The sequence below is a fragment of the Tursiops truncatus genome, chromosome 11 (genome assembly GCF_011762595.2).
Source record: "Tursiops truncatus isolate mTurTru1 chromosome 11, mTurTru1.mat.Y, whole genome shotgun sequence".
Taxonomy (NCBI): Eukaryota; Metazoa; Chordata; class Mammalia; order Artiodactyla; family Delphinidae; genus Tursiops; species Tursiops truncatus.
Genome location: NC_047044.1, coordinates 60,503,886 through 60,519,577, shown reverse-complemented (window position 1 = coordinate 60,519,577; position 15,692 = coordinate 60,503,886). Strand labels below are relative to the sequence as shown.

Sequence of the window (15,692 nt, the reverse complement as noted above, 5' to 3'; positions counted from 1 at the left end):
CTCTTACTGTAGCCTCAGTTCATCAGGCTTCTGCATGAAAAGGAGGAGTGAGAGGGGGCTGTGACCCCAAGAAGGATTCTCCCAGGAAAGGCACCTTGCTATGCAGGGGGGACTGTGTTTCCCAGACATGGGGACATAGTGACTCTCCTAAGTACTGGCCACTGGTCTCTGAGACTCCACGCACTTCATTGTCACCTGGGTGAACTTGGTTGAGAAAGCAGGTTTCTTGCCTCCACCTTTTTTTTTTTTTTTTTTTTTTTTGCGGTACGCGGGCCTCTCGCTGTTGTGGCCTCTCCCGTTGCGGAGCACAGGCTCCGGACGCGCAGGCTCAGCGGCCATGGCTCACGGGCCTAGCTGCTCGCGGCATGTGGGATCTTCCCAGACCAGGGCACGAACCCGTGTCCCCTGAATCGGCAGGTGGACTCTCAACCACTGCGCCACCAGGGAAGCCCTCTTGGCTCCACCTTTAGAGACTCAGATTCCCTCTCTCTGGTGGGAAGCCCAGGAATCTGCATCTTATCAGACATCCCCAGAGAACTTCAAAGCTTCCAGAGCAAAAAGTCCACATTTATGGGCAAAACACCGTGGCAGCAAATTGAGTAATAGGACCTGGTCACCCTCATCTCAGGTCCTTCCTCACACTCCGAAGGAGAGCAGGTCAGAATGGTTGGAGACTGAGTCTGGCCTTTGAATGGTCTGTGCTTGCATGTGGACAGGCCACCCATGGCTTGCGAGTCAGGCTGAAGTGCTTGAGGAAACCGCCAGACTCTGTGGTCTCAGCTCTCAACCCCCTGTTGATCCCAAAAACACGATGCTTTGGGCTTGGGGAAAGTGAGGGCAAAGACACTTGAAAACTTAAGAATCTGTAATCCTCACACCTAGAAGTCAGGTCTCCAGGAGAAGCAGGAACCCACCTCCCTGCCCTTGCCATTTTCTCCCTCCACCTCTCCCAGCTCCTCACACCCACAGCATCACCTGACCCTAAGGGGGTCTCGGCACCCCACCGTCCTGCCCATGTCCCCCGCTCCCTGAGATCCTGGTACTCTCCCTCCCTAACACGGGACCAGGAAATTCAGCGTGTGGCCTTAGAGTCCTTACTGGGCTTGACGAGTAAGTATCAAAAGAAGAGATAAGAAAAGAGATGAATGAACCCTCTCCCCAAGGAGCTGAAAGCAAGATGTGCATGTAGACACGGAATGCAGCGTGAGGGCTGGGGCCAGGGTTGGCAGTGCAGAGCCCATGCAGCTAGAATTCCCAGGAGGAGAGCTGAACACCTCTGAAATGGGGCTTGAAGTTCTCTCCACCCCAAATTAGCCAAACCCCCAGCCAGTTATCAAAGTTTCACACAAACCCAGCAGTGACCCTGGCACAAAGGTGGTAAGACAGAGGGCTTGGGGGCTCTGGCACCCTCACCTGCTTTTTGAGGTTCTCAGTCTGACTCTGCAGCTTCTGAATTGCCTGCTGCAGCTGAGTGATCTGGACTTTGGTCCCCTTCATTCGGTCCCCATGAAGCTGGGCAGACACCTGAAGCTCCCGGTACTGATGGGGGATGGGGTAACACCGTCAGTGAAGAGGACCCTCACCTTTGACCCCAAGACCATGAGGAACACCATGGCCCCGGTTCTCTGCCTCCTCACATCCTCATTTGGGAAGCGGGTTAAAACGCTTGGAAAACCAGGACACGGTGGGATGTGGTTGCGGAAGTCTGGGCTCATCTCCCACAGTTTCCCTGCATTGCCTCCCTCCTGGAGAGGGGAAACATAGTGCCCACCCAGCCCTGGTGCTTCAGAGAGGTTATTACAACTGCCCAACGGGACCAAGGTGGACGACCACCCTGGGGGGGCAGGCAGGGAGACCCAGCCATTTCCAGCATGGTGCCTGTCCCCCGGCCCTGGCACCTTGGTCTGGTACAGCATCTCAGCCTCGGCTTTGCTGGTCCCAGCGATCTCCTCGTACCGGGCACAGACCTCGGTGATGAGGTCTCTGAAGTCCAGGTGGCGGTTGTTTTCCATGGACAACACCACAGACATGTCGCTGGCCTGGGTCTGCAGCTGGCCCAGCTCCTGTGGGGAAGACTGACTCAGTGTCCGTTGGCCCCCCAGCTCCCTTTCCCCTTGGAGCCCCGGGCAGGTGGGCAGAGTGCCCTCTTCCTTCGGAGGCAGCCCTCCTTCGTGCCAGGTGACAATGAGCACACCCTGCCCTCTGCGGGGCTGTGTCCTTTTCTGGAATTGAGGGCTGCCCAACGACTCGTGGACATTAAAGGAACGTGTCCAGCAGGGTCTGAAATCACCTGGTCCCTATCACTCCCCTGACCTCCTAACACATCCTCTCTCTTGTTCCCATTGCTCCAGTCACAGCAGCCTCCTTGCATTTCCTCAAAGACACCAGCACCCTCTGCCTGGAATCCCAGATTCCCCACTGTGTGTCTGTCTTCCTCACTTCCTTCAGATCTTGGCTCAGACTTTGTCTTCTAAATAAGGCCATGCCAACCACCCTATTTGAAATCGCCACCTGCCCTACCCCCCTGCCACATTCCCAATCCTCCTTTCCCTGTTCTAATTTTCCTTATTCCCATAGTATTTATCACTTTCTAACATACTTGGTCATTTATTTATTTACTAGGTCTAGTGTTTATTGTCTGTCTCCCAATAGAAAGCAAGCTTCATGATTTTTGTCTGGTTGTTCACTGGTGTATCCCCAATACCTAGTAATTCACATGGTACATTCTCAGTAACTGTTTATCAAAGGACTGAATGACCGGCATCTAATTCACTCTAACCAGGCTTCACCTCCCAGCCACTCCCACTATTGCCACAGGAGCCTGCCCACCCTGTCCTCTTCCCTCCCGCCACCTGCCCCTGGCAGACCATCACTTCTGCCCTTAGTGATCCATACTTCTTCATACAGACGCCTCAAGAAGCAGATGTACTCTTTCAGAGCCTCCACCTTGCCTTCCAACTCCATCTTGCTCGAGAGAACTCCATCCACATCCTGGGGACAGGAAGATAAAAGCCATATACCCCCACTCCCTCTTTGGGGGTCCCACTCTGACCCAGGAGTTCTGTTCACACACTGCCCAACACCCACCCCATGGCCATCTCCAGCTCCCATTCCTTCCTCCTCCAGCCCCGCCCTGCCCTGCTCTCTCTTTTGCCTGACACTGACCCACACCACCTTCAGGAAGCCTTCCCTGATTCATCCTAACCAGTCCTGTTTCTTCCACTCCCTCCCCATCCTCTCCCACAGTGACACCAGAGCGCATCACATAGTCCCTCAGTTGGATCTTGTCCTAGGGTCCCCCTGTGTCTACGTAGACGTCCTATTTCCTCAGAGGGTCCCTAGAGGCAGTGTGACAGCATGTCGTGCGTGAGGATCTCCCACCCACTGCCCTCCCAGCCCAGGACTGGGCTCTGTGCACGGTGGATGCTTGGGGTTCGGGTAGAGCAGCTGGCCCCACCCTCACCTTTTTGAGGACCACGAAGTCTTTCTCCAGTGTGGCGCACCTGTGGGCCTCCCGTTCATACCTGCCAAGTAAGTATAGAAAGACGCTGCCTGGAGTGCCGGCATCAGAGCCCAGGCCCCTCTCCAAGTACACCCTCCCTGCAAAGGCCACTCTGCTTTAGATGCTCCAAAGCAGGACACGCCACCAGCCTGCTTCTCTACTCTTCCATCAGGAAGCTTTGTCATGTCTTATGTCCCTCTTCACTCTTTCAGCCCAGGTCAACTTGTGACATCAGGCGACTTTGCTTCATGTTTCTAAGGCACATTCAAACACTCTTCTCACTTGCCACTCACAATCATCATCTGAAGCAGGCATTTTGGATTTTATTAGAGAGATTACAAGATGTGCCCAAGTCCTAGATAATTAGGTGGCCCAAGCAGATCTAAAACACAGGTCTCCTGGCCCCAATCTTTCCAGGACCTTCCACCTGTGTCCTGGAGCAATGTTCCCAATGTTTCTGGAAGGTAAGAAAGGCAAGTGGCATTTTCCCAGTCCACAGATATGGAAACTGAGGCTGGGAAAGGTAAGATGCCTTGCCCAAGGCCACACAGCTATTCCTTGCTCACAGTCACTAACCCCAAGCCTCCTGTTGGTCCAGGGCTCTCTCCATACCACCAGGTCACCTGGCGGGGAACCCAGAACCACAGCCTACCTGTGAGTCATGCCACAGGCCTAGGAATGTTCCCACTAATGAATTCTCTTCCACCTCTGAGACCAGAGAATGTCTGAGTCACTTTGACCCACAGCCTGCTCAACAGAAATTTCTCAAGAAAAAAACCCACATAGGCATTGTTTAATAAGCCCCTGCCAGCCTTGACCAGAAATGTGGCCCTCGTAACTGGGGCCTGCTAGAATCGAGGCTCTCCAGTCCTGGGTATCAGGGGCTGTGGGACCACTTACTTGCAGCAGGTGGGGCCCCCTGAGAATCAGAGGGAATGGGGATGCGGAGGGGCTAGAGGGGAGACTGGTCATGTGACCCTGGGAGCTCAGCAGTGAGATACCCTCTGGCTGACAGCCTGATTCAAGCCCTCCCAGCCCCCATCCAGGGCCCATGGGGATGCTGCATTTTGCCTACTTGGCTTTATACTCCTCCTGCTGGTACTGGCAGGACTTCAGCTCGGCGTCCAGAGACACCCGTTCTCCCTGCAGCTGCTCCAGCTGCTTCCTGAGCTGGAACAGACAGGCCTCGAAGAAAGACCGCAGGGCCTGGGGACTGTCACTCAACTCCTGCTGCTGCAGCAAGTCCCACTTGGTCTCCAGGACCTTGTTCTGCTGCTCCAGGAACCGCACCTACAGCACAAACAGCGGGTCCCTGAGGCAAGCCCCTGCCAGACTCCTTGGGCACAGCCTCTGGGAAATAAAGCCTGAGCAACCCTCTAGCCAGCCCGGAGCCTTTAAGGCCTTTGATAAATATTTTCCAACACACTAAATGAATTATAATGACATTTTTATAAAGGGAATTTCAAAACACTAATTAAACAGAGCCTCAGCATAACCAGAGAGCCTCCAGTTAGACCACAGGAGGGACTTCCTTGCTGCAGAAGTGATTAGAAAACTAGTAGGAGACCAGACTTCCCCATTCCCAAGTCCATCGAGAACAGTTCCTCGAGGGAGTCACAGAGACAGGGGCTTAGCTGAGTTCACCCTCACCTTGTCAATGAAAGAAGCAAACTGGTTGTTGAGGGTTCTGATCTGTTGGGTCTGCTGAGTCTGAACCACCTGGAACTGGGGGTCGATCTCAATCTTCAGTGGGGTCAGCAGATTCTGGTTGATGGCCACTTCCTGGATGCCTCCCGGAGGGCACGGGGAAAGCCCAGGCCCACCGATCCCCTCCCCATACCTCACCCCTAGCCTTCCCCTTGAACCCCAGGCCCTCCCACGAGAGCCTCCTTGGCACCCCCCAAAGGAACTGAGGCTCCTGCTGCTGAAGTTGACCCTGCCTCGGCCCCCCGAGCGAGCAGAACAGGCTGAGCAAGCACTGAAGCCCCTCTGGGCCCGGCAGGGAGAGAGAGACATGGCAGAGACTGAAGGTTTCACAGCTACAGACAGAGGATCCTCAAGGTGTGTGTGTTCCTGCCCTGAGGCCCCGGGACGGCACAAGACTTTTATCTCCTCCCGTGCCTGGGCTGGGTCTTGGAGAGCAAGATGCTCTTGGCCTGAGTGTGTCTGTCACTGACTCCAGCTGGCCTCTTCTGACACACCTGGGGAATAGGTGCCTGGCAAGTGCAGAGCCCAAGGAAGAGACCCAGAGCCTGCCCTCAGAGCTCCCAGGCTATAGGAAGGATGGGCACATTCTGAAGACCAGGAAGTAGCCAGAGACCTGGATTTCAGTGCTGGGGGATGGGGGGAGATGGCCCTGAGCAAACTTCCTGAGGGTCATTCAAGGAAGGCTTCCTGGCGGAGGAGATGGGGAAGAAGGGAGGCACATTCAAAGGGAAAAGAAGATGGAGGGGGTTCAGATGGAGCCCTTGAGTGCCCTGCAGATGCTGGACAGAGGAGTGCATCTTCCCGAGGGAGGGTCTACATTCGAGAGGAGGAGGAGGAAGGCACTTTGCAGCACAGGAGAAGCCAGGAGGTTAATAGAGGTGTTATTGTCATTGTTAGCTAAAAGACATTGCAGGGCTTCCCTGGTGGCGCAGTGGTTGAGAGTCCGCCTGCCGATGCAGGGGACATGGGTTCGTGCCCCGGTCCGGGAAGATCCCACGTGCCGCGGAGCGGCTGGGCCCGTGAGCCACAACTACTGAGCCTGCGCGTCCAGAGCCTGTGCTCCGCAACGGGAGAGGCCACAACAGTGAGAGGCCCGCGTACCGCAAAAATAAATAAATAAATAAGTAAAAGACACTGCAGGATTTGGAAATGAAACAGAAAAACAAGGTACCCAAGTCCCTCTTCTTGCCCAACCCAGCAATCATCCATGAGGCGCCACCCCACTCAAACCAGCCATCTGCACCCGGGGGGGCGGCGAATGGAGCATTTCCAAGCCCAGCCTGTGTCCCTTTCACAAACACACAGCACTAGGCACATCCACTTGGGTCCAGCACTGTGCCTGTCAAGTCACACATCAGAGGATCCCAGGCTCTGAAATAAAATGTACGTTTAGAGACATGCCTTCCCCGGGGACTGGGAGCAAAAACAGGAGTTTTGAGGCTCGCTTGCAGGATAGATTCCGTCTCCGCCCTGAGAGTCTGCTAACTGGAGGAGCCCCAAGGTTCATCATTCAGCAGGCCTCCCACCCGGTGGAGGACCCGTGATGGGAGGCATCCAGCCACCTCCACTGCTGCCCTCCCACTGCTGGCAAGGAGGGCCGGCATCTCTGATTTTTAGAAATTTCCAAAATGTCTTCTTTACAAGGCGGGAGGGCTATTTCTCCCTGTCCCTCCCCCGCTTTCTTAGAGCCTGATGCACCCTGAAGCTGGGATACTGGGCCTTTGATAATGCAACTCAAAGCCAGGACAAACAGAGACTCAGCATAATAAACACTCAAGAGATGTGCTATGAGGAAGTCAGTCCTAGCAATGCAAACAGTCCCATAGATGTTCCACCCCCCGGGACCAGACAATGGTGAGCGCATCTCCCCTCCCTCCAGAGGATTAGAAACCCCATCTGGCAGATGGCATCCCGGAAGGAAACTGAATGACAGATGACGAGGTCAGGCCTTCTGTGGGGAAAACAAAGGAGATCAAGGGACTGAAGGCTCAGGTGAGGAAGAGAAGAGGAGAGAAATGATCCAAGCAGAGATTCAGGGACACAGAGGAGAGAGGAGGCAACGTGGAGCAGCCTCAGAGTCTAGAAAGAGAATCTGGAAAATGGGTTGAATCCCACTGAGGACCCACCTCGAAACCCTACACCCTGGGGACCACTCTGCAGAGGCAAGGAGGGCCGGGTGCCTTCCTCCCACAAACATTCTTAAGAAAGATCTCCGTGGGCTGGAGTCTACCACCCCTCTCCACTGGCACTGAGGGTGAAGGGCAGAGGTCACACTTGGAACGGGGCCTAACGTACCTCCCTGGAACTTCCCCTTGTTTGTAATATTACAGAACATTAGAGCCAGAGAGCTTCAGGGTCCTCCGGTACAATGCCCTTGTTTCACACTTAAGGACTCTGAGGACCCATAGGGTGTAGTGCAGGGTGCAAAGACTGTGCGGCCTTGAGTAACCTAAGAGATTGCACCGGATGACCGCGGAGCCTACTTTGACCTTCACTCTGTGGTTTGAGTGACTTGCTCAAGGCCACCTACACAGCTGATCAGGCTGGAGCCAGGGCTCCCACCCAGCTCAGACCACTGTCCCACAGAGCAGCCCACTAAACAAACCTTTGATCATGACTCCACAACATCTGCCTTGTCCACCCCTCCATCGAGCTCAGGGTCTGGCTTACGCTAGGCATCCAAAGTACTTGTTTAAGAGATGAATTCTTATCCATGACAGTTACAGCCAGGGACCTTCATGAATCCCCGTGAGTTCTCAAACACTGCTGGAACACATGTTTTCCCCTATTTAAAAAAAAAATCATGCTGTGATGGAGAGAATGAAAAAATGGCTTGGACGTTTGAATGCCAGGCCCCTCGGAGGCTGAGTGGTACACACAAAGGTACGCAAAGGGACCCCGATCACACAGCAGCAAAAGTCCAAATGGCTGGAATCGTGAACTTAACGTTAAACCCAGCATGCAAAGGTTCTAGTGGGTTTTATCTATTGGGTTAAATCCCCTGTTCCAGGTCAACCGTCCTCAACCACAGGGGTCCCCAACCCCCGGACCACGGACCAGTAGCTGTCCATGGCCTGCTAGGAACCAGGCCATGAACCGCTACTTGTCCACAGCAGGTACACAGTAGGAGGTGAGCAGCGGGGCAAGCAAGCGAAGCTTCATCTGTATTTACAGTCGGTCCCATTGCTCGAATTACCGCCTGAGCTCCGCCTCCTGTCAGGTCAGCAGCGGCATTAGATTCTCATAGGAGCGCGAACCCTACTGTGAACTGCCCATGCGAGGGATCTAGGTTGCGCGCTTCTTATGAGAATCTAATGCCTGATGATCTGAGGTGGGGCTGAGGCGGTGATGCTAGCCCCGGGGAGCGGAGCGGCTGCAAATACAGATTATCATTAGCAAAGAGGTCGGACTGCACAGAGACCATAATAAATCAGTTGCTTGCAGACTCATATCGAAACCCTATCAGTGAGTGGCAAGTGACAATTAAGCTGCGACTTAGAGTAAACTGGACATAAGCAACACACCCTGGGTGCCGCTGTCTCCCATCACCCCCAGACGGGACCATCTAGTAGCAGGAAAACAAGCTCATGGCTCCCACTGACTCTGCGTTATGGTGAGTTGTATAATTATTTCATTATATATTACAATGTAATAATAATAGAAATAAAGTGCACAATAAATGTAACGTGCTTGAATCATCCCCAAACCATCCCCTGTCCCCATCAGTGGAAAAATTGTGTTCCATGAAACCGGTCCCTGGTGCCAAAAAGTTGGGGACTACTGCCCAACCACACCTCACGCTCTACAGTCCCTGCCCACCCCAGTCCTGCCTTCGAGAATGCCCTGGCCAATGCAGCTTCTTGTAGCTCCCCAGCAGCCCCTTCTCTTACTGCTCCACCCTGAGTTCACCCCTGGCCACAGCTACAACTCCTCAATCTCTTTCTCTCTAATTGCCCTCAAGCCTGTTCTGCTTGTGAAGCGGATTTTTTGACCCAATAGCCATTTATCCACATTTATTTATTGACTCAACAAGATACGATTGAGCACCTTCTATGTGCCGGAGCCTACGCTGAGAGTTAGGAATTTAGCAGAGAACAAGGCCCAGCCCCTGCACCAAGAAAGCTTAGAGTCTAGTAGAGAAACAGACACAGAACAGGTAATTAGATACGTATTTGATTGCAATTATGATAAGGAGAGAAAAGTACAGGGCATGAAAGAGGCCTAATCTAGTTTAGCCCCTAATTTATTCTCCAACATGCCAGGAGCACTCCTGCCTCAGGGCCTTTGCACTCGCTGTTCCCTCTTCCTGGAATGCTCCTTCCCAGATCCCCGTATAGCTACAAGTCAATTTCTCTGGTTGTCCTAAACCAAAAGTGCAACGCTGAGGCCATCCTTCATCTGACACTTCTTACCCCTTCCCTGCTTTATCTCTTTCCATTTAGCACTTAGCGCTTCCTAACATACCGTATATTTCACTTACTCATTTTGTTTGTCAATCTTCCTGCACTAGAATATCATTTCCACAAAGGTTGGGATTTGGTCTCTTTGCTCACTTCTGTAACCTCTGCCCTTAGAACACTGCCTGACATACAGTAGGTGCTCAGTAAATACTTGTTAAATGAATGATTCCCCATTCAATTTCATCTTGTTGATTTCCTTCCATCTTTTAACCCCTGGATATCCTTGTGAATCTCAATTCTGTTCTCCAAAGCACTGATCACTCCCCATCTCACTCCCCCACAAGGTTGGGAGCAAGCAAACATGGTAGTGTGTGTGTGTGTATGTGTGTGTTATTGAGCTCCTGCTGTGGGCTGAGCACTGAGCTAAATGATACAGGAGACATAAGATGGATAAGGCGCCATCCCCATCCTGAAAGAATATATAGTCCCGTGGAGAATACACATATGAACAAAGAATGGGGGAAACGATCTGAGAAAGAGTGCACTGGGCTGCAAGTGGGCATGTTGGTGTAATAGCGAGGGATTCCTCTTTTTACCTGGACTCTCCTCTTGTCCTTGGAGGAAAACAAGGACAGAGCCTTGTGGCATGCCACTAGAAACCCTTCCTCTGCAGTTTTACATCCTCCCAGTGTATGTCCTTTGGATGCTATGCTCAGCTGTTTGGGAATCTACCCACCTGTACTTTTATCTAAGAACTCTACATATGATAAGCATTTGATCCTAACAACCCTATGAAGTTGGTACTGTGATTATCACCACCTTGCAGAGGGAACAAATAATTTTCCCAAGGCCACACAGCTAGTAAGTGACAGAGCCAGGATTTGAACAGAGATAGTTGGACTCCAGAGTCTTTGCACTTAACCACCTCACTGTGCTCCTCTCAGAGACCTGGGAATGTCAGTATTGAAGGACACCTTAACCAACTGAAGCCCAGAGAGGTAGAATGACTTGCCCGAGGTCACACAGCAGATCCAAAAGTGAACTCATTTCTCAACATTCATCCATGATCAACATTAATTAAGCACTACCAGGTGCCAGACACCATGCCAGCCCAGGTTAAACAAAATTTAATGAAAGTCCCTGCCTTCGAGGTGTTTGCAGTCAGGAAGGGGAGTGGGAGAGAAGTGGGGAATCTATTTGAAAACCAGTAAGTGCAATAAAGTGTTGGAGTCTCCACTGTAGACGCATGTACAGGTCTTGTGGTTCTGGCCATCTTCTCGAAGCAGCAGCGGCAGGAGTGCTTATTTTGGGCACATCCCAGAAGAACAGAAGTCATCTCCTGGGGCAAGATGAGGCGGGGCTACCCACACCCATTCGGGTCTTCCTAGCTTTCGCAGGGCAACGAAGGGGTTGGTTAGTGTCCTGTCCTGTTTGAGGGGAACTGGACAGAAAAGGCTCAAGTGTCTCGGGCCTGCCTTTAGTCAGCCTCCCCTCCCCCACCACGGACACCCCATGACTTCCCCGATCTAGGCACAATGGAACCTTCCCTCAGCTCTGCTTTTGCAGCTGGGAAATACATGCCAGATTCTGACCCAGAATCTCCTGAGTCTCCCAAACATCAGCCACTCACACTCAACCTCCATCATCGCGCCGTTTTGTAAAGCCAGATGTACTAGTATATACTTAATATTTTCTTTAAATCAAAGCTAAATCAGTTCACTTCTTTCTTATCCTGACCCTAAGCCGTAATATCCTTGAAAATGTAGCTTTTGCGTGCTGGTTCTAATTTTTTTGAATTCATATTCAAATAAAACATAACTATTAAAATGTAAAACATTCCTCCATGTGCTGTCGGCCTACAGAGAACACAGGTCAATCTCGTCCCTATTCGAAGTTTCCCAAAGCCAGGGAGGGCAAGGAGGGCGTAGCACCCATCAGATGTGGCTGATTTCTATCTTGCCTGTAATTACAGCTCTCTTGGCCTGTCGGGACAGGAGGGGAGGGAGGAGATGAAAGGTCTGCCCTTCACTCTTCCCCAGGCCAGGCAGAGCACACTCACACCAGCCTGCTCTGCCCTGGCACCGTCCTGCCTGCTGGGCTGGGGGCGGGTAGCCCCTGCCCTCCTCACTGCACTGGCCATGAAGGAAGGCGCTGCCCATCCAGAGAATGGGCTTATTGTGAGGGAAGGGGTGTCCCAGAGGGGAGCCAAGCTGCTGCCTCCTCAGGCCTCCGTGCCCAGGTAATGAGCCCCCAACACCCACAGGGAGAGGCCTGGAGAGGAAAGATTTGCAAAGCTTTTCCTGGGAGCTTAGTAGTTAAATGTTTGTCTCCAAGTTCCCGGTTGAGGGTGGAAGTGAGGAGGGACAATGCCAAACTCTAACTTTGGAGTGATAACCATTTTCCATGCATAACACACTTTTTAAAATTCTATTGACGCACCCCAACGTTCATTGCAGCACTATTTACAATAGCCAAGACATGGAAGCAACCTAAGTGTCCATAGACAGATGAATGGATAAAGATATGGTGTGTATACACACACACACACGCGCACACACACACACACACACACGCACACACACACATATATACACAATGGAATATTACTCAGCCATAAAAAAAGAATGAAATCATGGCATTTGCAGCAACATGGATGGACCTAGAGATTGTCATACTGACTCTGAGTGCCAGTCACTGTGTCGGGCCCTGCAGATGCTTCACGTGCTTTAATCCTCACCACGATCTGAGAAGTGGGGATTCTTATTCACACTACAGACACAGAAACAAAAACAACTGCCCAAGATCTCAAAGACGTGAAGAGGCCCAGCCAGGACGAGAACCCAGATCTTCTAAGTATCCTATCGTCTCCTCAGGAAGAGAAGCCTCCTCCAAGACTCCTTCTTGCAATAGGAGGAGTGTTTCCCTAGTCAACAGAGAACCAGAAACTTCCCCTCTGGTGCGTGCTGGGGAGAGAGGCCGTGGAGGGGACTCGCTGAGCTTCCCTGGGCAGTGGGGGCTGCTGTGTAACGGCTGGCTGTCTGCGGGGTTGGGAGAACACGTCTCTGTTTTGTAGTGTTTGCCATCTTCTAGGGTATAAATGGTCCCGCCATGGCTGATTTCAAGCTACCGGCATGATGTCACTGACTGCAGAGTTGGGAAGAGGTGAACACGGTTAGCCCTCACGAGATTGCACAACTGGCTCCAGCACACCACTGGCCGAGGGTGAGGAAGGTAGAGGCCTTTCTGTGGAGGGGGACCCGTCCCAGACTGTGGGAGCCAAGAACACATCTTTAGGAGCAAACTGATGGTAGCTGGGAGAGGAAAGAGGGCTGGGCTGAGAGGGGAAAATCTGAGTTGAGGGTCCAGACTTGCCCATCAGGACCCAGCACGCAGCCACTGCCTCTCTGAACCAATCAGGTTCAGCCAGTTGGGTGCCCTGCTGCAAGCAACCACTCCTGAGTTGGTAAATATTTATACAGCATGTTACTAAGGACAGCCTCCCAACACCCCAGAGGTCCACGGGGCAACTTCTAGGGCAAAGTTTCCAGGATTCCTACAACCCTGGGAAAACGAGGTCAAGGCCCCAGCAGAACTCCTGGACTGGGAGATAGGGTAGGGGGTTTACCTGGACCAGCTCCCTGCCCCTCCTCAGTCCCCCTCCCCAGCAACCCTCCCATGGCCATCTGAAGCACTAAGCCCTGGGCATGGGGCATGGGGAGGGGGTTGAATCTTCTGCCCCCATCCCCAAGGAACTTCAGTCTGAGAGAATAGTATTTTCAGAACTGCAAGTTACAACTCACTAGTGGGTTGTGAAATCGATTTAATGGATCTCGACCAACATATCAGAGTGTATCATCATAAAATCGTGTTCCATGTGTGAATGTCTGTGTAAGTGTGTACAGAACTGTGGTATAAAACGCATTTCTTACTAAGGATCATCGTCCAAAACAGCTGAGAAACCCTCTGATAGAGGAGGTGGTCCCACCCCCAGACACACGCAAACCCAAGAAATAAGACCAGAAACAGGAGTGGCGTTAGTTGTCAGGACTGGGGGATGGGAAAATAAAGGTTTAGTCTGGGGAGATCTTCCAGAAGAGAAAAGTAATGAAAGCAGGATCGGGAGGGGGAACTTGGAGAGTGAGGACCGCTCTCAATTTATCCTGAAAGTTAGGAAATTCTCCTAATACCAAATCTAATCCCTAAGCCCACTGATGCATGCTCTGCCCTGCAGCCGGCCGACTCCCCAAAAGGAAGAATCATGGGCCCCTGCTCCACAGAGCCTCCGAGTCACAAAAGTGACAAGGACAGGAACCACTAGTTGGGTCCAGGGGAGGGAGGGTCAGGCAAGCCAGGGAGCACAGACAGCAGCGTGCTCAGTGCCAGCAGGGCAAGGAGGGCCAGACTGCGTATGCTGTGGCGACACAGACCAGGTCTTGGGAATTGTAGACGCAAGTTAAGATCACAATACTCCACAACTGGAGAATGACCTGACACCAAAAATGCCCCACACGTGCATAATACCTGCCAGTTGTTGTCAGATGTCAGAGCAGAAAGACCTAAGAGGTCATCTTATCCAACACCCTTGTTTCATAGCACAAGAAACTGAGGCCCAGAGAGGGCAAGCAACCTGCCCAGAGCACACAGCAAGGGTAGGACGAGAGCCCACTAAGCCAGGACTCATTTCATCCTGCACTGCAGAGAGCCATGAGACTAGGACAGAGACTATAGAAGAGGACCCCAAACCCCCACCCACACAGCCCCCCCCATCCCAACAAGCTCATGCACGCTATCGTCCACCCAGAACATTTCCTGGGCGCTTCTCAGCACCAAGCACTGTGCTCGGTATGCGGAGATACACCACATAATCCCCTCCAGGTAAGAAGGGAGTGCCCCACCTGCCCTCCAGAAAAGGAGACTGGCTCTGTGATCTCCCTGACCTGCTCCAGACTCTTATGACTGTCAGGAAATTCTCGGGTCTAACCTCACTCCTTCCTGCTGCAACATCAGCCCAGTTCCTCTTGGCCCCAGAGGCACCTGCTTGCTAGCCTGGCCTGGCAGGGGGGGAGTGCTGCCCAGGACCTTCTCCCGGCTCCTGAGTCAGCCCGTCCATTGTTCCAATGACTTTACCTAAACCTTTTTGTACTAAGGTGGCACAAAAAGCCCGGGGAGCCGTGCCAGCAGAAGTTTGTGGGCGGAGAAGTGGCCGAAAGAGGAGAGGACCGGCAGGAAGATGTTGGATGGGCAAGTGAAAGGGGGAGAAAATGCAGATCCCACCCACTGCCGTGCTTCTTAAAGTCTAGGCTCCTGTTTTAAAGATGTGGAGGAAGAAGAAGAGTCCAAAGCTGGTGACACTTCCTTTTCTTTATACAAACAATACAAATTCATTGTTGAAAAATTTAAAGCAACAGATAACAAAATTAGAAAAAATAAAACTCTTCCAAAATACCACCACCTAGAAGTAGTCACTATTAACATTTTGGTGCATAATCTTCCAGACTTTTCCATATGTAAATATCTTTCATTATTCATTAAACCTATATTTATTGGACACTTTCTATGTGCCAGATATTTTTCCAGTGCTAAGAATAAAGCAGTAAAAAAAAAAAAAACCAGATAAAAATCCATGCCTTTATGGAGTTTCCATCTCACGATGATGTGTGTGTGTGTGTGTGTGTGTGTATGTCTATTCATATGTCTAGTATAGTGCTGTATTCTACGATAGTGTAAGCACCATTTATTCGTGTAAATATGTATTTCCCGGAAGTGGGATCATATTACACATACAGATTTCTAGCCAGTTTTCCTCCCCGTCTGTGTCAATAAATATACCCTTAGATTATAGTGAATGGCTCAGAGCATTCCCTTGCACGTATTCTCAGAGCTTTTCCCCAATTCCACTGTCTGATTTCTTCCCCGCAGGAGACCTGAACCTTGCTCTGGAAGCCCATTGGCACACGCGCATGCGCGCAGACACGTACAGGAGGCTGCACGCGCGCACTGCAGACACGGGAGCCAGCCGTCGGCCTGATGGATCGTGCAGTCTAATGTAGTCCTGGTACGAGACATGTTTCCAGGATTCACCA

The 15,692-nt window shown here is 51.9% G+C and overlaps 1 protein-coding gene across 1 annotated transcript in view; it reads right to left on the bottom strand.

Moving 5' to 3' along the window:
- KRT78 (keratin 78) overlaps positions 1–15,692 on the bottom strand; it is a 29,789-nt gene that overhangs the window by 2,804 nt on the left and 11,293 nt on the right. Inside the window, exons 3-8 of the mRNA XM_033866646.2 lie at positions 5,153–7,994; positions 4,578–4,792; positions 3,464–3,524; positions 2,896–2,991; positions 1,899–2,063; positions 1,414–1,539 (exon numbers count right to left, since the gene is read on the bottom strand). Of these exons, the coding sequence (XP_033722537.1) occupies positions 1,414–1,539; positions 1,899–2,063; positions 2,896–2,991; positions 3,464–3,524; positions 4,578–4,792; positions 5,153–5,518 (1,029 nt within the window). The 5' untranslated portion in view covers positions 5,519–7,994. The remainder of the gene's footprint in view (positions 1–1,413; positions 1,540–1,898; positions 2,064–2,895; positions 2,992–3,463; positions 3,525–4,577; positions 4,793–5,152; positions 7,995–15,692) is intronic.